The 25,236-nt window shown below is 39.8% G+C and overlaps 1 protein-coding gene across 1 annotated transcript in view; it reads left to right on the forward strand.

Moving 5' to 3' along the window:
- Positions 1-25,236, forward strand: part of TRIO (trio Rho guanine nucleotide exchange factor) — a 5,137,669-nt gene that overhangs the window by 3,339,113 nt on the left and 1,773,320 nt on the right. The window contains exon 38 of the mRNA XM_044065600.1: positions 1,823-1,908. Within this exon, the coding sequence (XP_043921535.1) occupies positions 1,823-1,908 (86 nt within the window). The remainder of the gene's footprint in view (positions 1-1,822; positions 1,909-25,236) is intronic.

Genomic DNA, 25,236 nt, shown 5'->3' on the forward strand with positions numbered 1-25,236 from the left:
GATGATGGCTCCTTACAGGTTTGATTGTTGGGAGGCAAAGGAGGAAATACAACACAACAAAAAATATACATATTTGTCATAATAAAATGACAAAAGTAGCAGCTCCATTGGCACAGAGGGATAAAACCGTAACTATAACCCAGGGAACTCAAGTTAGACTTGTGGCTTGGGTGGGAAAGTACAGGACTGACATCTTTGTTAGCTCAACTCTCCCCAGGTGTGTGGGTATGGGAGTGCATGACCATTGTGCACAGTCCAACCCTCACTGCAGATGTCATGACAGCACTGGTTTCAAGTTCTCAGGGCTAGCTATTGTGAGGGGCTAACATCACTCATGGAAGCAAGTGACATGCCCTCGTTGATTCCCACTGCATGTCAAATACTGAAAAGTGTTACTGGCATGTACAGTAGGGTTAGAGCATTAAGTAGAAGTCCAAAGTATCCCTGAAGCCTGCCTTAATGTTAGACCTCTCAGTTGCTCTAACTTGTCTCTCATCCCTTAAGCATGGAAAAAGGATGGGCTAGTCAACCAACAGCAGGATTGATGCTTGGCAGGCAGTGAGGAAAAAAAAACGCATAAATAAAATAAACTAAAATAACACTCAGTCAATGGAGCCATAGTGCAGGTTTCTTCTGTTTGTTTGATCTGAGCTGAACTGAGTTGGGCTACTAGCCACAACTCTAAGCTGAGATTCTAGAAGACTAGTGGCTTCTGAGCTTCCCAAAAACTATAAGTTCCCTGTTTTGTTGCTTGATTATACTATTTACTGCACTTTTTATTGTACTCTGCCTATTTAATACTGTTTTTTTTTTCAAATATAATTTTTATTGCATTTCACTTCTATTTAAATACAAGAAAAGAATGACACAGAAAATATACATACAAGCTACTTGGAATATCAAGTTTCAGTCATCCAAATACGATATACATAACATAAATCATCAATGTTAAAGTAACAATTATACAGAATTGTCTAATAATTAAGCTATTAATGAGCTGTAAAACAGACATTTACATAAAGATAGTATACAACATATTGAAAATGTGACATTAAAACACTGCAACCAGATACTCTAGTCTACCTAAATAAACATTCTGTCTTGCACTATGTACAATATATACATTGATATCACCTTAATATTCATCTTATATGTGTTTGCCATGACCTGTACACTGTTATTGTGGGTATTTCTATAATAATTGCCTTTAGTTTCCCTTAATTATGTAAAGTAATATTGATGGTGTCCCTCGGTCATAAATCAATTTTGTCCTAGGATTTCTAAAAGCGTTTTCCAATGTTTCTGATAGTAAGATAGTTTTTTTTTTTGGCTTCTTGTAATTAATTTGCTGGCTAATAAGTATTTTATAGCCATTCCTTTAAATTCTTCCCATGTGATTTTACTTCTATCTAACCAATTTTGGGCTATATATGATTTGATCATTGCACACAATGTGACTATGATGTGTTTATTTTCATATGAGAAATTATTAGGGAATATATGCAAAACTGCCATTTCCCATGACAGGGTAGATTTGGGGTATCCCTTTTCTCAAACTTAGTTCTTAGCGGACACCACAGCTTGTAAACATTTTTACAGCTCCGAAAAATATGAAGGGTGTCAGCAACACTGTTTTGGCATATGGTACAATAAGGGGAGTGGGAGGGATTCATTTTGTTAAGAAAAAGTGGTGTGTGATATGCACTGTCATAGACCATAATTTGGGTATAAATTACGTTTTTTAAGGGGAGTTAATTTCAAAGTAAGTTCAATAGCATCAGATTTTTGTTCATCAGTTAACTTATTATTTTTCTCTTCCCAGAATTTGGACTATACAATTGCATCTTGTTATCTAATTTTTATTAATCTATATGTATTTGATAACGTTTTAGATATCGACAGTAACAGGTTAATAATTTATTGATATACCTGCATGTCTTGGCTGTCTATTTTGACATTCATAGTAATTGTTTTGATTAGGTATATTAATTGGTTGATTATGGCATTATAGCTTTTATTTACTTCAAGTTTTTGTCTAATATCGTCAGCTGAGAAACTTTTGATATGATATAGGTCCCATACAGTGATATTTTTAATTTTTGGATACTGATTCAGGTTTAATATAGTATTGTTTAATTTAATATTAGGATTAAGGTGTACTGGCTGTCCCAATACCAAAGTATCTTTAAGATTTAGGGTGACTAACAGCTTTTGACATATTACTGTGTTTCTTATTATTATGGGATGAACCTTAACATGCTTTAAAGTCTTAGAATTTAGAAAGAGTACTGCTCTAGGGTTTAAACTGCATGAGCTTAGATGATTGTAATATATTTTAATCCATAGTGGATACCACGCTTTGTTGGATGGTTCAGAATTTGCTATATGTATAATTCGATTAGCGTTTAGTATGTTGTATTATGTTTGGAATTCAGGTAGGTCTAGGCGCCCTTTTTGTTAGGGTAATGTTAATTTAGTGTATTTTATTCTTGCACTTTTTGGATGCCAAATAAACTTTCCTAGTAGTGTTTCAAGTATGAAGAAGTTGTTTTTTTGGTATATTTTGGTTAAAAGCACTAAAATGAAACAATAGTCTTGGAAGAATATTCATTTTTACTATGGCCGCCTTAGCTAGTGGAAACTGATTGAGGTTTAACCATCTCTTAGTGTTATTCAGTGTTGTTAGACCAGGTTTTAAATAAGTTGTTTTTAGTCATGTCAGACTGGGTGTGAGTGAACATAATACCCAGATATTTGAGATTATAATTGACTTTAATTTCAGTTACAGGGAAATAGAATTCCTTATGTCCTAGAGTATTCCTAGGGAATATGATGGATTTATTAGGGTTAATCGCATAATTAGATATTTTTGAGAATTTTTCAATGGAGTTTAGTATCTTATTCAAATCAGTATTAGGGAATTCAAAATAAATGTTAAGATAGTCAGCAAAAGTTGTATACTTTATTGGGACTTTGGAAATATTCATAATATGGTGGTAAGTTTTTTGTGATATTTCAAGCAGCAGAAGTTCTATGTATATATTGAACAGGTAAGGTGATAGTGGGCATCCTTGCCTTGTACCGTTCACTATTTGAATAGGCTATGATTGCTTTTTATGTATAGATAGTGTTGTTATGGCATTTTTGTATAAAGCCCTAACCGCGTTTATATAGCCCTCAGGAATACTAAATTTCTTGAGTATATTTAATAAAAAAATCAAAATTTACTCTATCAAAAGCTTTGGTTGCATCTACTGACAGTGCATAGCTAGGGCATTTATCATTTGCTTTTAAACTAATGATTGAATCAATATTAAGTGTGCTGTCATATATTTGTCTGTTGTTCATAAAGCCTAGGTGCTCAGAAGATACAATGTGAGGTAGAATTTGTTAGATTCTATTAGCTAATATTGTAGAAAGAATTTTAATATCAATATTTATAAGTACTATCGACCTGTAGTTATTTAGGTTTGATGCATCAGATTTGTATTTTGGTATAAATATAGTTTTTGAGTTACTGACATACAGGTCTTTGGTACCATACACTATTACATATCTGTATAATTTAAGTAGTATAGGAGCTAACTGTTTCTTGAAGGTCTTGTAAAATTCCGTCACGTAACCATCAGGCCCTGGTGATCTACCTGGTTTCAACTTATTTACAGCAGCAATGACTTCTTCTACACTTAAGGGAGCTTTAAGGTTATTTATTTGTCTCTCATTCAGTACTGGAAATTGTAACTATTCGGTAAATTGATGAAATAATGACTCATTAAACTGGTCTTGGGGTCCATATAGTTTTTGGTATATCTCTTCAAAAGCTGCAATGATCTCTTTATCTGACTCTAAAGGTTTGTTATTATAATTTAGTTGCTTTATTTTGGAGGATTCTTAATGTTTATGATTCTTGGCAGTGCTTTTGTGGGCGATTAAGCCCATTCGGCATATTTGTGGAGGAGTTTAATTTCATTGATTGAGTACTGCTGTGTTTGAATTTCACGTAGTTGTCCTTGTAGTGTAACCATTTGACTTTCAAGTACTGGTGAATAATTTATTTTCAGTTCTGACTATATTTTTTAATTTTGATTCTATTAATATGACTTCTCTGTTTAATTTTTTATAGAAAGCAGCTTTTTGAATTAACATACCCCTAATAGTGGCTTTTGTAGCATGCCATTGAATGTCGTATGGTATATCTACTACTTCTAGGTTGTTATAAGTTTGGGTAAGAATGTCTATGACATTTTGTGAAGCATCTTTAAGCTTTAGTAAGTTAGTATTTAATGTCCAGTTCATGACTGTTTGGTGTCCTTGCACTGAGCCCCCCAACTTTAGTGTAATATTTATCTTTGCATGATCCGATATTGTCCTAGGTTCACTACTGTATGGGACTGTATTATTTAATAAGATTTCAGATATTAAAAATACATCTATCCTAGACCAAGACTTGCAGTATGGTGAATAAGTGAATTTACTAGTAGTTATACTATTTCTATAGCTTTCAAATGGGTCAGCTAACTTAAAATCTTCCATTATTTCAGCTATTAGTGTAGTAAACCGAACCGATTGCTTGTTATTCTTATTTGTCACATCAAGTTCTGGATTAATTAACATATTCCAGTCACCTCCTATGATACAGAAGTAATTAGGATAGTTCTCTAAGATTCTGTATATCTCGTATAGATAAGTTATTTGATGCAAACATGGGGCATAAACATTCAGGACTAAGAAATGTTTTTTTAAACTGTGGCAGTTTGCAAGTAAAATAACACCATCTACAACCACTTGGGTCACAGCTACCTTTCCATATATTACCATCAAAAGATTTTTTAACTACTATGGCAACTCCCCTAGAAGCCGCACTGTCACCAGCAGCAACAATATATTTCACCCATTTTTCTTTTGTATCTTTCTCCCATTACTCTTTCAACATGCGTTTCTTGTATGAAAGTTATCTCTGCCTTAGATTTAAAAATTAAGTGCATTAATAGATTCTTTTTTTTCTCATCTTGTAAGCCCTTTACATTCCATGAATCCACAGAGATCATCTAAAGGGTATAATACACAGATTGCCGGCTTTCTGAATAAGTGGATATATACAGGGACAAAATAACATTTCAAAATTATTAGAATTTTTTGTACATATCAATGCTGTGGATGAAAATAATTAAGCCGAGCATATTTTAACTGAAATTTATATATCTAGCTTAATAGGCAAATAGCAATCTAATCAAACTATAGTACAAAGCAAACTATCACGTTTTAATTGTGTTCCCACATAGAAGAGTAACAACATACACAAATGATTTCACCTTAATATAGTTTTGTCAAACAGTGTTTGCATGTTCATTGTTATGCTGGTCATACGTACACATTCCTTTTATATATATATAGCAGCTCTTTTACTTGTTGGGTCTGCATTTACTGCTACAGTTATATCCCTGGGTGTCCATTTATCATGTAAGAATTGAGAATATATACAAAAAAAAAGCATTGTGATCATAAAAAGAAAGAAAATGAGACAGAAAAACAAAGAATCCCTATATATTCTCTGCTGTACAAGACTGGTATGCTTACACTTGGTGCATACTTATTTTAAAGCTTAAGAAAGCATATTTTAACACTATGTAAAACAACACAAACCTAACTACAATGATTTGCTTTTCCTAGTAAGGGCTGAGTATTTATTGCAGCTGCAACAGCTGCTACAGTTTCTAACCCAGAAGATTTTATTAGCCCAGCTTGTATATATTCAGGAACCAACAAGAAAAAAAAAGCAGCACCTATATATTACCATTTGTATATAATCAATTACCCTGTGGTACTATTTCTAGGCTAGATTTACCTTCCATACACCATATACACGAGAATCTTAACTTTTTGAGTCAGGAAAAAGTAAATTAATATTGTAAACTAAACTGCACTGTATGTACTGCATTTGTCTGCCTTACTGTGCCCGTTAAATCCTACTTTGTTGCTGTTTTCAATGTTTACAAAGATTTTTTGCTATTTTCACTGTTTGCAAAGTAGTTACTGCTATTGCACGCTGTTTGCAAAGCATTAGTTCTGTTTACTGTTTTCCCTCCAAGCACTGTTTTAAATAGCCAATTTGTTTGCTGTTTAAAATATTCTTTAGTGTCTCCTTTCTGTTTTTAGCTGTTTGAAACATTATTTTGGGTCTCACTGCTGTTTTTCTGCCGTTTAAAACACGTGTTTAGTGTTTCCCACATGAATTAGTGGATAACATAGTGCAGATATGCTGCATTTGGATCTGTTTGCAGTGGCTGTTGTACTCTGAGCTAATTGTTTACACCATCTTGGATTGGAAGGGGCCATTCTGCACCCTTGGGAGAGACGTGCTGATTGGAACAAGTCTGGTGAAGGGCGAATGATCTAGGGCTTGGTGTAAGCACCCTCACTGCCCCCCCCCCCTTTTTAAGTTTTTATATCCTGGTATTTAAGCCCTGCATTTGAACGAATTTCTGCTGTGTATGAGCATCAAGCAACAATGTGCACTGCTGCACAATTGTGCGCCACAGCCTGACAATTTTTTCCCTTAGATACAACTGTAGTCCATTAGTGTAGTCCTCATCTTTAGTACATTTCCAGTCTTAGAAGTACTGCTAATGAGCTGTGACCTATTAAACCATCAGCCAAAAACCCCGTCAGAAATGCCAGTCTACACAGCAGCTCCTAGATCAATCTTGAAAGCTGCCCCTTAGTGATAACAATTCTTCAAACTTAGCATTATAGACAGTTGGACTACCCTTGTTTCTCCTGCCAGTCTGGTCGACTTGGGTCTCCTGAGGTAGTATAGCAACGGCCTCATGTACACTGACAACCCTTTACTAATAACTCACTCTAATACAGAGTGTGAAATGTGCAGCTACACCAAGAATCTTGAAACCCTGTTCTCTTGCCCTCAAAACAGTAACACAGAAGAGGTTGTCAACTCACCCACCACTACTCAGGCACAACGTACCACTACTCATACACACAGTACGCATCTAACACATAAATCTACATAAGTCCAGATCCAGACAAGTGACAAGTGGAGTACCTCAGGGTTCAGTCCTGGGACCGTTCATGTTTGGCATCTACTTCTCTGAAGTACGGGCCAACACGAAGGGACTCTGGCTAACAAAGTTCGCAGATGACTGCAAACTGGGAGTCATTATTGAATCCCCAAATGATGTGGATATTCAACAAAAGGGCCTTACAGAAACAGATGCTTGGTGCCAGAGCCATGGGCTCACGCTCAATGCCAAGAAATGTATAGTTATCCCCTTTGGGAAAAAACATGTACTCGTGAATCATCACATAGGTGGCAGTACACTAAACACCAAAAGTGTGATAAGAGACTTGGGGACACAGTTGGACAGTGGTCTCACCTTCAATAACCACATCGCCACAACAGACAGGAAATCCTTCTTTGTGGCACACCTCATCACTAAGGGCTTTTCATCCAGAAAAAAGGAGGTCAATGTCCCACTGTACTCATCTCTCATTAGACCCATTATAGAATACAACACCCCATTTGGTATGTACCTCTCAAGACATCTGCAACAACTGGAAAGGCCGCAGAAATACCAGACTAAAAGAATCACAGGCCTAAAGCAGATGCCCTATGCTGACCGCCATAAAAAACATCAGCTGTACTCTGTCACATATCGTCTACTCCGAGGTAATCTCAGCTTAACATACAAGGCCATGTCAAACCCATGAGCTGTTGGACATGCTACGCTTAAAGAAATCCCAATCCCTCACAGTCACATACCAAGGATCTAAATCTTATCACAATACACAAAACCTGCTGAAGGGATAGGTTCCTGACCCAGAGACTCCCCAGACTCTGGAATAGACTGCCCATACATGTCAAGCAGAGTGCCTCTTTGGCCCACTTTAAAAGGAACCTTGATGACCGGATGGGAGAAAGGAAATTCATTCCAGGGATCACGTCAGTCGCCCTGCTAGACAGGGGTCCAGGGAAGTAAATAGTGTGGGAAGAAATAGCCAGGGAATTGTTATGGCTAGGCTTGTATAGGCCCTAGGGCAGACAGCCTAGTACCAACCTATGAACCTATAAGTGGAGGTTCTCTCAAAAAAACCTAGTGAAAAAACAGAGACTTCCAAAACACAAGACTACTAGAACTAACAGTTCCCACAGCAGCCAAGACGTACAGCAACACCAGCATCTTACCAAACCCTTAAGGCATAACACTCAAAAAACTAATTTTATTGCCACTGGAAACTCCAAAGTGAGACACATGGATGTTCCACTCACCAGGTTAGATAAAGAGAAAGTCACTGTCAACTGCCTGTCCACTGCCAAGATTCATCATCATACATGCACTCAGATCTCTCGGCAAAAAAATACCATTATAACTTTGTCATGGTTCATGTTAGAGTGAACGACCAGAGACATAACTCATTGGACTACTTGAAGAGAGACATGACTAAGCTGAGTATGTGCCCCAGGCAGGTAAGACCCTAGTCTTGTGCAGCATATTACCTTCACTTAGAAAGATGCCACAGTATAAACAAGAAATGATAAATTTTAATAACTGGCTTAGTTTTTTGGTGTCATTCAAAGGGGATCAAGCTTCTGTCAGCCTGGGATAACATGGTTAACAAACCTTGTTGCTTTGCCAGAGATGGTTTGCACCTGGCACCATTAGGCTTTTGGCAAATGCTCGCCTCCTCCATAGTGCCTTTTTTTAGGCAAGGTCTCAGAAACAAAACTGCCAATGTGAAAATTGCCAATCACAACAAAATAAAGGTTATGCTGCTAAACACTATGAGCTTAAGCCAAAAACTGCACACCCTGGAAGCACTTGTATCACTGGAAGATGTAGATGTCTGTGTGCATTCACAGAAACTTGTTCAAGGCTTCACAGAGTACCCCAGCCTTCCAAGGTTACAATGCCTTCCACATCTTCAGACTGCAAGACAAACATGTCAGAACCAAATGAGGTGGCATTTGTATCTGTATTAGAGATAAATTAATTTCACGGCTAATTAGACTGGACAACTCCATGGAATTACTCCCAAGTTCAGATTACTGTGCGCAAGACCCCCATTCAAGTCATAGGTTGTTACAGATACCCCTCCATGAATCATGATGCGCACGAGGCCTATTTGACCACACTACAGTCAATCCAAACATTGCAAAACACTCTGGTCATGGGGGATTTCAATTATCCCACCATCAATTGGGAAATCTATTCTAGCCCTAACTCACATGCACAAAACTTCCTTGACTTTGTTAACTCAAACGCCCAGGAACAAACTGTTCAAACCCCAACAAGAGGAACAAACATACTAGATCTGGTCCTCACTAACAGGACAAACAGCTGCACTGCTGCAACAGTCAGACCTTCATTAGTTAAATCTGACTACAAATCAGTTGCCTTCGAACTGGCACTAACACCAAAACTTACAAAGGGCGAAGCAGACTAAAAAACGTCACCAAGGTAAACTATACCCTCCTACAGGAAAGTATAAATGCATTGCAAGCCACACCCCCAGCTGGAAGTGGTAACTATACCAAAGTTTACACTGAACCCCTGTACAATCACTTGTATAAGTGTACAGACTTGGCTGTTCCAGAGAGAATCAAAGCCAGAGCCCCAAGAAGAAATAAGCCACCATGGTGGACATCCAGCATCAACAAACTTTACAACAAATGCAAAAAGTTGCTGTCTAAGAAAAGTAATGAGAGGCTCCAACAATGGAAAAGCACCCTCCTCAGCCTCAACAGGCAAAGACAACATGTCAAATCCTCTAAGGGTAACTCTGACAAAAACCTAAATCACATCCAAGGATAACCAGAAGGCCTTTTTAGAGCTATGTAAGTAGCCTAAAACGTAGGACCCAAGCATGTGTCAAACTAGTGACTAATGTATCACACACACTGATCTCCTGAGACAGCAAACCTACTAGCAGACAGATTTGGTGAAAATTTCACTCCTTCACACACCAACACTAAAACAATACTTCATAACTCACTGGATATGCTCCTGCTCTCCTCCTGACTAACCTGTCCCCCCTGCATCACACTATATGCAGCTCTCAGACAAACTCATAACCTTTGGATGAAGACATTCCTACCACTCATTGGAATGTAGATATAAAAAAATGCATGTTTTTAATACAAATTGTTAATGTATCTCTGTATGATTTTGTAATCTTATTGTATTGCTGCTTTATATATATATATATATATATATATATATATATATATATATATATATATATATATATATATATATATATTCCTTTGTATATCTATGTTTCTGGAACTTTTCTCCCCGGGTCTCTGCTGAAAAAGGGCACTTTGCCCAGTCGGACATTACCCACTAAACAAATGTAAATAAATACATAATAAAATACCATACCACCACGTAAACCAACAAAATGAAAACACTCTGTGTTCCTTATGGTTACCAACAGTTCACTCTGTATATCCATTCAATTAAATCCACAAAGCGTGTGTCTTCTCAAAGGCCCATTCACAAGTGAAGATTAAAAATGCACTTTAATGAGCAAAAAAGTCATATTATATATAGCCAATAAGCACTTTCATCTCAAGAGTTTGAAACTTCATCAGATACTATTACATACTTCACAGGAAGTTTTACAGCAAAGAACAATCACGTGACCACCTTCTGCAATGATATCACTTCCCCCAGACCCCCCCCCCCCAGCATTTGGTGTTCCCAGGTGGTCTCCCATCCAAGTACTAACCAAGGCCAACCTTGCTTAACTCCCCAAAAAACAAAAACAAACCCCCCCCTCCATTTCATATAATATATCTAATGTGAACTAGTGTTCATCTATTTTGACACCTATAAAATACATATAACCCACACAAAAAATATATAACTGAATTCATTTAAGATAAATAAATTTAAATTTCAAAAACTTAAATGCATATTCAAAAATTCCAACAATAATATAACAAACTACCAAACAATAACAGAGAGAGGGTTTTTATGAGGTCGAAGCAAAGAGAAAACTCTTTTCAGACAAATAAAATATTTTAAAATATTAAACCTTTTTTTTTTTTTTTTTTTTCTACAAAAGGTGTATGCAAGGAAATAACTATACTTCTAGAGCTTTTCATTTGAATATTCAAGATGTATATAGTTTTTCATTTAATCCAGGCCAGGATGTTGCACTTAGCCACAAATGCAAAATCAATTCACGTTTTTCTAGTAGGAGTGTCTAAGCCCCCTCCCCCTTTCAGAAATGTCTAAATCCTCTATAACAAAAACTGAAAGGAATGGGCAACAAATTCAGCACACTGTTTGGCTAAACAGTTAGTGTCTTTCCCCATTCTTATATCCCTTAAATGTTAATATATATGATTCCTAACCTTTCTATTTGTCTTCCCTATATAGAAGTCTGGGTACTGAGTACAGGTTGCGCAATAAAGTAATCTTTCTGTGTCACAGTAATATTTACTTGCTATCCTAATACAAGTATTGTTAACAAGCATCTCGCTCTCTTCCAAAATAAATCTGCAATGAGAATTGGAACCACATTTTTTCCATCATTCCCTGAATTTCTCTCTTTTTTTTTTTTTTCAAATATATTCTTAAGGTTTGGTCCTTTTCTGTATATTATGGATGTTTTTTTCCCCTATACATTCTCTTATTTCCTTAAAATCCATTAATATTCCCCAATTTTTACACAGTACACTTTTTGTGTCATAGCTTTTAGGCTCAAAAGTAGCAATAAATGAACTCTTGTATTTTTTTATCAATGGGGAGGAGGTAGGTAAGTGTCCTCTGCCTAATATTTCATGATTCCCTCTCCCAAACATTTCTCTATCATGCTCATTTCTGCCTACGTCCCCATCATTACTTATATTACCATCCCATAAAATAGCCTTAAAATGTCCCTTTTCTCTCTCTAGCTTCAAGGGATAACCCCTTCTCAAAAACATCTCCTATGAACAGTTTCATTCATCTAAAAAGGACTCGAAAGTACACAGTATTTGTGCAACACACACGAATTGGCCTTTTGTTATGGCCTTTTTCTGTTGTGGGGGATGGGCACTAGAGAAGTGTAAAAACCCATTAGAGTATGTGTCTTATCTAAAAATTTCTAAACAATTCAGTGACAAATCTTATGTCTTACCATAATGTTCCATCTGTGTTGTTGATCTTCATCCACTCATCACTGATGGGTTGTCGGTTCCGTACTCGGAACCGAGCCGGCCTTATACCAAATTTGCGCCAGCCAAAAAACTCTCGAGCTAAGCTTTTACCCACAGTAACCTTCTCCCTGTTACCTCAGATCGAATTTGCCCATTATTAGTAAAGCAGAGGCAGTTTCTGCACAGGCACCCTATTCTTAAGACTTGGACCCAAGTATCCCCAGGAGCCTTAGGAGGGGGAAGGAGGGTGGGACGTGATGAATGGACATAGATCAACAACACAGATGGAACGTTATGGTAAGATATAACTTCTTTATCTGATGTTGTTAATCTTCATTCCCTTCATCACTGACCAGCTACTTTATGTCACTTGGGCGGCCCTATGGAAGAATATTCCTGAGCACCACTGAGCCAAATGAAGCTCTTCCCCTGGAGACCAGATCCAATTTGTAATGAGTGATAATGGTATGAGGAGTAACCCATGTAGCTGCTGCACAGATATCATCCAAAGAAGCTCTTGAGTGAAAAGCCACAGAAGTGACTAAAGAGCTAGTGGAGTGAGCTTTGATTTTCTGTGGAACAGGTTCTTTCTCATGACGGTAGATTAACAGTATACAGTCTGTGAGCCATTTACAAAGGGTTACCTTAGAAACTGACTTTCCCATCTTAGGACCAGAAAAGGAAACAAATAGCTGGACAGATTTGCACAATGGATTTGTCCTATCCAGATAGAATCTCAACTGTCTATGTACATCTAAAGAATGTAGACAGGATTCTCATTTATTTTAAAAATTTGGTAAAAAAAACTGGTAGGTCAATAGTCTGGTTAATGGAGAAGTCAGAAATCACTTTAGGGAGAAAGGAAAGATTTGTCCGGAATGATACTCTGTCCTTGAGGAAAATCAAATAGGGACGTTTTATGCATAGAGCGAGGAGTTCTGAAATTCACCAAGCTGATGTGATGGTCACCAGAAAAAGAGATTTCCATGATAGAAATTTGATGTCACAAGTTACTGCAGGTTCAAAGGGAGGTTGCGTCAAAGATTATAGGACTAGTGTAAGGTTCCATGGCTCTATAGGTTGTCTGATCGGGAGCCTAATGTGAGACTCCTTTCAGAAAGGTTTTACACAGACGATGTGAGATCAAGGCAGAATTTTCAAAATTATGAAGGTTTGAAATGGCAACTAGGCGGACTCATACAGTGGAAGCTGCCGTGCTACCTACAAAAAAAATTTGACAAGTAATCCAGTGTTGCCTAACTGGGGCTATGAACAGATCTAGTTTTCTCTCCTTAGACCAAATCGAAAATCTCTTCTATTTATCCAGATAAAGTTTCCTGGTGAATGGTTTGCGAGAGGCCAGAATAATATCACATAATGGGGAGGAAAGAATGTTCTGTTGGGCTGGGGAGGAAAGAATGTTCTGTTAGGCAATCAGCAGAAGTGGAGAAGCCAAGCTGTCAGCTTGAGACTGGTTAAGTTTGGTAAGCTCGATACTTGGGGGAGAGAAATCAGATCTGGAATTGGATCCAGCATCCATGGTCGAAATAACAGGTGAGCCCGAAGAAGGGGGAACCATACTTTTTGAGGCCAGTAGAGCGCTATGAGGATCACTTGGTTTTTCAGCTGAAGAGCTTTCTTCAAGAATTGAGGAATCAGTGGAATGGGGGTTAAGCATACAAAGGTCCCGTGGGCCAATTGTGGATCAGAGCTTCCATCGGGGACTCTCTCCCTGCAGGGAGATTAGGGCAAAGTAGTTGCTGCATTTGTGGTTGGACGGTGAGGTGAACAGGTCACAGCAAGGCTGGCTCCAACTGCTGAACATTTTCTCTGCTATAGACGTACTGAGGGACCACTCATGAGGCAGGAGAATGCATGGGAATGCATGGGCTGAACTTGTCCGCAATCACATTGGCATTCCCGGGAATATGCATTGCTATCAGAAAGCAGATGGAAGCTATTGCCCGCTGCCAACTCCTCATGGCCTCTCGACATAATGGCTACGACTTGCTTTCGCCTTGTTTGTTGATATACCAGACTGCTGACATTGCCTGATTGATAGGCAATTTATCCCGGAAGGAAGGACAGACTGGAATGCTTGCAATGCTAAAAGCACTGCCCTCAGTTCTAGGGCACTGATATGCAGATTGGCATCCAATGCAGATCATGTGCCTTGGACCACCACTACCTGACCATGCACCCCCCCCCCCAATCAGGGAAGCATCCACGATCACAGTGGCTCTGGGCTGCGGAGAATGGAAGGGGAGGCTCCAAAGTTCTCTCTCTGGCCTCACCCACCACATTAGGTCCTGTTTGTAACGATTTGTTATTCAAATCTGGAAGGACAAAGGATACTGATTTGGGTACCACTGAGATAGTAGAAGCCATTGAATGAGTCTCATGTGAAGTTTCGCAAGAGGTATCGTTGGTATAGAAGTTGCCATAGAACCTAGGATCTAAAGGACCTCTCGTGTTGACAGTTTTGACAGAGTATGACCCGGAGTTGGAGCCTTAGTCTTTGTAATCTGTGATCTGGAAGAGATATTAAGCAGGAGTGGGTGTTGAATATTGCTCCCATGAACTCTGTGGATTGGGTCAGCATCAGGCTGAATTTTTCCCAATTTATGGATATTCTAAGAAGTTTCACCAGACAGAGGATGTATTTCAGGGCCATTACCAGCAGATCCTTGGTGCTGTGGTAGCGTTGTTGCCTCACAGTAAGATGTTGTCCTGTTTGATTATCAGCTAGAGCGTCTCCTGTGTGGAGACATGCGTGAATGGGCGTACCTTCGTTGAAGGTTGTGCGTCAGGGCCGGCAACTCGGCACGTAAATATCTACTGCCGATCATTAGCGGACCGGAGTTTCACTGTGGCAACCCCTAACCGGGAAAAACTGAAGGACACAACAACAACCAGCAGATCCTTGGTGAGGGCGATGAGGATCTAATCATCTAAATATGGAAACACCTGGAATCCTGACAGTCTCAAGTGAGCTGTCATTCCTGCCATGCATTTGGTGAACACTCTGGGGGCTGTAGAGAGTCCGAAGGGCAGAGCACGGAATTGGGACTGATTGGCTCACAGCCGGAAGCGAAGTAGCCTTCTGGAGTGCTTGTCCATTTTGATGTGGTAATATGCATCCTGAAGGTCCACTGAGCACATCCAATCGCCTTCCCCCCAAAAAGGGAGAATGGACTGAACTGTGACTATGTTGAATTTCATTTTTGTGACAAACTTGTTTAATTGCTGAGATCCAAAATCGTTCTCCAGCTCCCTGTATTTTTTGGCACCAAGAAGAATTTCGAGTAAAATCAAGATCCACACTGGTCTGAAGGGACTGCTTGGATGACTCTTTTTTGACACAGTCTTTTTATTTCTAGGGCTGCTACTTCCCTTTAGGTGGGACATCAGGAATTCGGCTTGGTGGCTTTGGGCAAGAATCGAATGGGATGTGGAAACCTCTGGTTATCTTCTGCACCCAAGAATCGGTGGTTACTGATTGCCAGGCAGTGTAGCGCAGACAGAAACATCCACGACTGCTTCCAGAGGAAAGCAATCGGGGCACTCTTCAGGAATGCTAATAGGACTGTTCAGAGAACGAGTCTCTGGTTATGCAGGCTCCCTCTGCCTCAGTAGGGGCGTCTTCCGGAAGAGTTACCCGCTCTGCCTCTGGGAGTGAACTCAACACGTGTGTCATGAAAAGGACTCGGAGACTTCTTGTGCCACAACTTCCCACTCCTTTGATTCCAGGAGAAGGAACACTGGGGTGTTGAAAAGCGTACACCTACAGCAGACAGGGTCTTATCATCTTCCTCACACCTGGCTAAAGTGTTCTTCACTTTTGGGCCAAACAAGGCAGATGCTTCAACTGGAGCATTCAGGAAGGAAGATAAAGGGTCCGCAAAATCACACAGGCACATCCAGGCGTGACATCTCATAACTACGCCTGAACCTGCAGCTCTTGCCGCCCCTTTAGTTGCATGGGATATTAACCTCATATGGACAAGTTTGATATCAATTCCAGGGTCGTGAGCTGCGAGGCAACTTAGTCACTCACCTCATCAGACACATGTCCTGATACAGTTCCAGAGAGTTCAGAGATCAAGTCTCTTTGAAGCCTCGTAAAACGTGCCAGATAGTTCAAGGACCGTATGGCAAAGGTTGATGAAGCAAAGACTTGCTTCCCTAATCTGTCTACAGCCCAAGACTACCTGTAAGGTGGGTGAACAGTCTGGCTCTCTTTGGCGAGATCTTTCTTTGTGGCTGCTGCCACCACCAGAGGATTTAGTGGTTAACCTTTAGACCAATGTGGGCTCTCCTCGGGGGGGGGGGGGGGGCTGAGGTAGAATTTTATCTGGTCTCCATAGGATTGGCTCAACAAAGTCCAGATTCTTCCAGGCCCACTGCACCACAAGCTGGACTAGATCGTCTGCAGGAGGTAGATGGACGAGTACGATAGGTCTGCAGGAAAATGTATTCCTCGGAGGAAGGAATTTTGGGCTTCCAGTCACCCCTCCGTTTCAACATTTCAAGAATATCCCCAAAGGAGACATCTTCAGGTAGTGACCGTGGGGACCCTTCACCTTCATCGTAATCTGTATCCTCTGTAAGAGACTCCTTAGGGAAGTCTACGAGCTTCCTCTTGCATGACTTCTTCTGTGGCATCTCTTCAGTGGGAACTTCTGAGGAGGACACGGAAGAAGGAGTACCCTGCAGTAAGGTTTTCTGCGGGTCTCGTGCGCGCCGTCCCAAAGTGGTAGCTTGTGACAGCTGCAGTTTGGGAGAGGAGACGTTTGGGGTTCTGACGCCGGCAGTTTGCTTCCAGAAACAAGCGCCCTTCTCCATCGCTCAGAAGGCAGGCCTGCCCGACGAGGGATGGGAGCCCAGAACCAAGCAAGTCTAGCTTGGAACTGGGGTCACATCCCGCTCCGCTGAGGCCACCGCCGAGAGAGGATCTTCAAGAGGGATTAGTGCCAGCAGGGGTCCTAGCACAAAGGACAGAACCATATATACACTCGGGACTGTACTTGGCACCGAAGACCCTGCTGCTCAATCCTTGGCCTGAAGAAGACCTGGCTCCGAACAAGCCGAAGGCCAAAGGGTCGGTCCCAGGCCCACTGTGAGGTCCACTAGTGGCACCGAGGATGTGGGTACTGAAAGGGGCATTCGAATCAAGGGCTTTGAAATCGGCAAAGAGGTCAAAAGAGGAGAGCAGGATGGCATCCGTGGAGAAACCATCCCAAGTCAGGCAGGTAGTTGGGTCTTAGTAGGCATAGGAATCCCCCTGCCTGTGAGCAGCTGGTCCACAAGGCGCACATCATCACATTCAGAAAGGCTCCTGCTGGATCTAGTGGATATCCCCGATGGGGACTCTGGCCGTTCAAGGAAGAGGCTATATATCTGCCAAAGAAAAGGAACAAATGACAGGGAGTATCAGGTCCGTGTTGTGGTGTCCAACGGCACCACTGTCTTGAGTTTGGAGACAGGGAGTGGAACATCCAAGAAGTCATAGGTACCGAAGGCAGACTCTGTGCCGTGATGATAGTTGGTACCAAGAGTGGGGTGGCAGTGATCATTGGTGGCTTAGTAATGAATGTAGTCTTAGTCACTGGTACCGGAAGTAAGCACTCAGCACCAAAGAAGATGTGACAATTGGCAGTGTGGATGTGGATGGGGCCACAGACATTACTGGCGACGGACAGGTGTTCAGAAAATAGGAACAGTAGGCGGAACCCAGGGCAGTGTCAAAGAGACTGGCTTTGGCTCCAATGACAATTTTGGCATCTTAGGCTTAAGTGGCTTATCCAAAACATCAGAAGGTGAAGAAGGCACAGAGTGGGGTCTTTTTTTCTCTTTTTTTAGGAAGGGGTGAACCCTTCGACGCAGAAAGAGCCTCTGAAAAGGGGGACTTAATGAGGCCCTTCAGAATTAATTTATTTTTCCGTTCATTTATAGTAAGGGTACTAAACCCTTTGCAGATAGAGGACAGTGGCTGTACAGAGAGGTGAGACACTCCCAAACAGTATACACAATCATCATGCAAGTCTCAATTTGGCATTTTCCTAGAACATTTCAGTAAATGTTTGAAGCCTGACTTTCCCTTCTTCTCAGACATACTAAACAGTCAGGATAAACAACAAAGAGAAAGATTTTATATATATATATATATATATATATATATATATATAAACTGCGGTGGTGCTGCGGTAGCGTTGTCGCCTCACAGTAAGACGTTGTCCTGTTTGATTCTCAGCTAAAGCGTCTCCTGTGTGGAGACATGCGTGAACGGGTGTACCTTCGTTGAAGGCTGTGCGTCAGAGCTGGCAACTCGGCACGTAAAAATCTACTGCAAATCATTAGCAGATCGGAGTTCCACTGTGGCGAGCCCTAACCGGGAAAAAGCCGAAAGACACAACAATAAATATATATATATACTTATTTTTTTTTTAATTTTGATAAGGAAAAAGAGGGAGGAATACCAACAATGGTATATAAGGATTACCACAAGGGTAAGGTGAAAGGCCATACCAACAATGGTACTAAAATTACCGAAAGGTAAATAGGGAAAAAAGCTGAATGTAAAAGGGAAAGGCTAGCAACAGCAAAAGCTAGACAAAGGAATGGAGAAATATAAAATTACTACCAAAACTCTCGTAAAATATCAAAAAAAGTTCAACTTAGTTGAGAGCAGTCTTGGACGCGGCTTTACAGGTACCCGACACACGAGATCAGAGGGAGAAGGGTACTATGGGTAAAAGCTTAGCTCGAGAGTTTTTGGCTGGTGTAAACTTGGTATAAGGCCGGCTCAGTTCTGAGGAAGGAACAAACAACCCATCAGTGATGAATGGAATGAAGATTAACATCAGATGATGTGGTTTCATTCAAATAACTTAAAAATTGGGGGCTCTCCTCACTTTTCCCTGTCCATAAAATAAAAGCATCATCCAGGAAGTGAGTATAAAATTTACAGTAGGTAAAACAGGGGGATTCAAACAAAAACTAATTCTCCCACTGTAACATGACAATATTAGCATACAAGCCCCCACAAGGGGATCCCATTGCCAGGTCTGTATTATACTGTCGACAAGTGAAAATGTCGATTCTGACTTGTTCAACACCAAAATGTCGAACTACAAAATTAGTGAACGGCAAAAATCACTGATTTCTTTCCAAATCGGTTGGCCATTCTCTTACATCTGCCCTTTCCCTGAGTGTAGTGCAGTCTCGGTGTCCGAATATTTAGTGTGGGGGGGGGGCATATTTGTTTGTGTGCATCGTTGGTGTTTGGCCAACCGATTTCTTTCCGTTGGAAAGAAATTGGTGATTTGGTCATTCGTTAATTCTGTAGTTTGACATTTTTGTGTCGAACAAGTCAGAGTCGACATTTTCACTTGTCGACAATATAATATAGACACCCCCCCCATTGCCACACCTTGTCTTTGCAAGAAGTACTCCTTTTCAAGCAATATAAAGTTATTAAAAAACACAGTCTCTAATAGTGGCTTATATACATTTACTCTTTCTTGTGTGACCCCTTTACTTATTAAAAAAAAAAAAAAAAAATCACAAAACCGTTCAATTTCATTTTCAAAGGGAATAATGGAACATAAATCTTTAACATCACTGGTTAGAAAGATAAAACTCTCACTGAAGGCAATATACTATTAATCATATCAAGAAAATCCCAACAGTCTTTACAAACACTATTTTTTTTCCTGACCAACTCTTTGAATTGTATGTCTAAATATTTAGCTAAAGAATGTGTTACTGAACCCCTAGTGTCTACTATGGGGCACATTGGGGGGTTGGTGTAAATACTTATGTAACTTCATGACCCCAAAAATCGTTGCCGTCATTGGGTAGAGGACATCCAAAAAAATCGTCAATTGTAATACAACCTTCAATAAATAAGTTGTGCAAATCCCTCAATTTTTCTGTACGCTCCATTAAACTCATTAAGTGATACTTTAGTACAAGTGTCAGTACTGAGAATTTCCAGCATCTTCTTACTATAGTCATCTTTGTTCATGACTATTATACCTGCTCCCTTATCAGGTTTTAAAAATCTTACCCCTTTGTCATTTTTCAACACATTCAATTTACTTCTTTCTTCCTCACTTAAATTATTAACAAGCGAGAATTTTTACACTTCTATATATTGCAAATATCTACCTCACAAATATGCTCAAATAAATGAATGGAAGGATGGGTGGGGGGGTTGTAGATACAAGAAAGACGGTGGTTTTATTCACCTGTCTAAACCATGAAACAATACATTTAAATTAAATTTCCTGACAAACTGTTTCAAGTCAATTAAAATCTGAGATATATCAGGCTTCTTCTCAGGGGCAAAAGTCATTTCCTTCCTAAAAATGTCACAAGTAACTGCATCAATAACTATAAAAGAATAATTATGCACTTTAAAGTCATTTGGTGCATTGTAGTAAATGTCACATGTAGGCAGCAAAGAAATTCCCAAAATGGTCAAGTGGTAATACACTCATTTCCCTCTTCCCTCTCCGTTTCCCCCTCCAACACCCATGCTGGGGGGCAAATGTTCCAGATTGTGTTCCCCAGTAAAAAGTTTGGTTGCTGACCATACTCTTCCCATTCCGGTATCTGTTTCACAGGCTCTCCGAGCGTCTCAGTTCTAGTCCTTGATTGTGGTCTAAAAAAGCATCATCCCCCATTTGGTCAGCCACTCTATTCACAGCATCACCATCATAACTTGGAAACTGTTTCATCCTCCAAACTTGTGAGGGTGGGGGTGGGGTGGGGGGCAGGGCTAAGCAGTATTACTATTATAGGTATTTTTGTCTCTATTTATTTGTTTTATTTTTCATCTTTGCCACTTGTTCATCTATGCTTTTAAAAATACGAGTGTATACAAACTCATTATTTAAGTATTTGGGGTCTTGTAAAATAAACATGTCCATATCAGCTACCGCATTACTTAATGCTTCATTAAGTCTCTCATTATGTTTTACCACCAAATTCATATATTCCAATCCCTGGCTATCAAAGAGTTGGAGCAATTCTTTATGGAATGTAGAATCTGGATCCAAACCAGTAGAGTACCGCGACATGCGGAGACCCTTCGGTATGATGTTCAATTTAATGCATTCCATGAAATACAAATTGTCAAGTTGCAGATGCTTTCTTTTGGTGATTTAGTAATCAAATTAATCCAGTTTGCTCATTAAATTCCCATTATAAACATTAGTATTACCAGTCTCTCCTTAAATTCAGGTTAAGTAAATGTTTGGGAGAAGGGATCATGAAATATTAGGTACAAGACAGTTGCCTACTCCCTCCCCCATTGGTAAAAATGACAAGAGTTCATTTACTACTACTTTTGGGACTAAAAGCTATGACATAAAAAGTATAATGTGTATAAACTGGGAAATATTAATAGATAAGGAAATAGAAGAATGTATAGGGAAAAACATCCATAATATATGGAAAAGGACAAAAACCTTAATATATTTTAAACAGAGAGAAATTCAGGCAATCATAAAAAATGCGGTTCCTGTTCTTATTGCAAATTTATTTTGGAAGGGAGTGAGATGCATGTTAACAATACTTAGAATAGGGGATCTACTTCACGTTGTTGAAGGCAGACAATATCGAAGCTGATATTGTCGGCACCAGATTAGCAAAAGCAAAAAACACTGAACGTTTAAACGGAAATCTCCGCAAGGGGAAATTTCCATTTAGTTCAATGTAGTACGGTCTCTGAGTTGGTATATTTAAGTAGGGGGGTATGAAGGGTGCAGGGGGGCCTGCCCCCCTGATTGCAAAAGTAAGTTCTTATTTATTTTTGTTTATAAGCATTTTTTTTATCTTTCGATGTTTCAGAATTCGATATGGTGTCGACCATATCAGATTCAATATTATGAAACTTCGATAAGATAATATAGATGGTGGATTAGGACAGTAAGTAAATACTACTGTAACACAGAAAGAGTAGTTTATTGTGCAACCTGTACTCAGTACCAAGGCTTCTATATAGGGAAGATGAATAGAAAGCTTAAGAATTGTATACATGAACATTTAAGGGACACAAGAATGGGAAAAGACATTAATTCTTTAGCCAAACACTCTGCTGAATTTGTTATCCATTCCTTTAAGTTTTTTGTTATAGAGGCTTTAGATAGCTCTGAAAGAAGAGGGGGGAATTGGACACTCCTACTAGAAAAATGTGAAATGATTTGGCAGTTACGGCTAAATGCAACATCCTGGCCTGGATTAAATGAACAACTTGCATATTAAAATTAAAAGCTCGAGAAAGGTAGTTATTTCCAATGCACGCACCTTTGTAAAAGGTTTTTAATATTTTAAAATATTTTTATATCCGAAAATATTTTCTCTTTGCTTCGACCTCATAAAAACTGTGTCTGTTACTGTTTGGTGGTTTAATATATTATATTATATTACTGTATACTATCCGTCCTGGGCAAACCTCCTTGTTGAATTTGGTCTCTAATTCAGCCAACAAGGAATTTACGGTGGCTCTGAGAATTTTGCGGTACGAGGTTGGTCATGGTAACACTGATAATTTTAATATTAACACCTGGTTCAACTATGATATGCATTTTAACAGTGTCACCCCTCTAGAAAACAGCACTATAGAGCAGTCCATTGATTCTTTGGAAGGAAAATTACTCAAGATTAGAAAATTGCAAATGGAAAACAACTACTTTATGGAGAGCATTAACGTTCACAGAGTTCTGAAGGGGGCTTCGTTATTGGAAGCTCCCCAACAGTTTGACTGCTAATTTACCTTTACATCTTGAATTAATTGATTTGTTCTACTGACAAGGCTGTGAACTATTTGAAGTACTTATAAAGAACAACCAGAAAAGCATTGACATGCTTATGGGGAGGCTACCTTACCCCTCCAAAGGTATTATGACCAAAGACTTGCAGTCTGAACAGCATAAAGATAAATTCTTTCACATTTTTATCAGTGGACAAAACGGTCATCAATATAAAATCAAGAAAAGAAAGGAAGTTTGCTTGTGATAAAGTTCACTACTCAAAGGGTTTGGCTTTCCCCAAACCTGTTGGTATGGTTACTTCTTCCAACAACGAGCTTTCTACCAATGAAAACCTGGTTAGTGATGTTGTTTTGCAAAACGACTTTGTCCCTTTAGACAAGCACCTTCCCAGACACTCGGAGAGGTTGAAGAAAGTACAGTTTTGTACCTACCATAAATGTAGATGTCCGATAGGAATGCATCTGCAGTCTTTACAAATGGGTAGTCCTGTCGTTAGGCAGCCCTTTGGTCGGCCGGATTCCAAAGTCTGGGTCTGGCTTCGTCTGGTGTCGCGCGTCACCCGACGTCATAGCTGCAGTTCTTCAGGTATAAAGGCATCAGCCGACGCCATTTTCCTCAGTGTTTCTTGCCCCAGATGCCAGGTGCCCTCTTGGATGGCTAAATTTGGATAAATGCCAATGTTTCCAAAGAGTAGTGAGCAAACACATAAAATAAGCATGTATGTACATATATACAAACAAATACACCATAATAGATCCCCCCCAAGCTAGCTGAAGGATGGCAAATACCCTAGGAGTACCACAGAGGGGAAGGTGGGTGGGTAATCCAAACTGCAGATGCATTCCTATCGGACATCTACATTTATGGTAGGTACAAAACTGTACTATGTCCTTCAAGGATGCATCTGCAGTCCTTACAAATGGGTAGAATACCATAGCTAAACTAGGGGAGGAGGAAAAGAGGAGATATTATGGTGTAGTTAGGATCCCTTGCAAAACAGCAGTGGCAAAACCTGCTCGGGATCTAGAGTATAAAGGTAAATTGTAATGCTTGGCAAATGTATGCACGGAGGTCCAAGTAGCAGCCTCTATAATGTCCTTGGTAGCCACTCCTCGTAAGAAAGCTGTGGTAGTGGCTGTAGCCCTTGTGGAGTGAGGCCTGATGTTCTCTGGAGTTTTCCTTCCATGGTAGGAGTAACAAAATCTAATGCAATTTCCTATCCATTTGGAGATTGTCTGTTTTGAAATTGGTTTTCCTTCCTTTCCTGTTGCATATGCTACCAGAAGCTGGTCAGTTTTTCTATTGGACTTGGTCCTGTCCAGGTAGTAGCGTAATTGTCTATGTATATCCAAGGTATGCAACAGTCTTTCTCCCCTGTTCTGTGGGTTGGGGAAGTATGTAGGTAGGTGGATAGCCTGATTTAAAGACACTCTGGATACCACCTTAGGCATAAATGTAGGATTTGTTCTCATGGACACTCTATCTTGATGGAAGATCAGGAAGGGTTGCACTGCCATTAATGCCTGTAGTTCAGAGACCCTTCTTGCTGAGGTGATTGCCAGCAGGAAAGCAGTCTTCCAGGATAAGTATTGTAATTCTGCTATTGCTGCTGGTTCGAAAGGAGGAAGTGTCAATTTTTCTAGTACAAAGTTCAAGTCCCATGCTGGCAATGGTGGTTTCCTGGGAGGTTTTACATTTTTAATTCCTCTCAAACTGTCTGAGCAGAGGATGTGAGAAGACAGGCGGATCCAAGCTGTATTCTGCTGAAATAGCTGATGCATGTATCTTGATGGAAGAATAGGACAGGCCTGTATGGAAGCGCTCTGCCAAGTACTCCAGGATGTTGGCTATGTTTACCAGTGCCACATCTTCTCCCTTTGCAGTACTCCAAATGAGATATCTTTTCCATTTTGCTGCATAATTCTTTCTTGTTGAAGGTCTACGAGCCTCAAGGATTATGTCTTTAACCCTTTGGGATAAATTTGGGTTAATTGTTCTTGTGTAATGTTCCAGGCAGTTAGCTGCAGAGTTTTCAGGTTTGGATGCAGGATGTTGTAGTTGTTCTGTGTTAACAGCAATGGGATCAGGGGTAGTGCCCATATTTGTTCCCCGAGACATGCTCCTCAGCAATGGGTACCAATGTTGTCTTGGCCAGTCTGGAGCTATCAGAATGATCCTTGGACGTTCCTCTTTGATCTTCAAAAGCACCTTGTGCATCAAAGGAAGTGGTGGGAATGCGTATGCTGTCAGGTTTTTCCAACTGAAAGATAGGAGTCCACCTTCCAAGCAAGT

Source organism: Protopterus annectens, chromosome 3.part0 (genome assembly GCF_019279795.1).
Source record: "Protopterus annectens isolate FY-2018-M chromosome 3.part0, PAN1.0, whole genome shotgun sequence".
NCBI classification, from domain to species: domain Eukaryota; kingdom Metazoa; phylum Chordata; order Ceratodontiformes; family Protopteridae; genus Protopterus; species Protopterus annectens.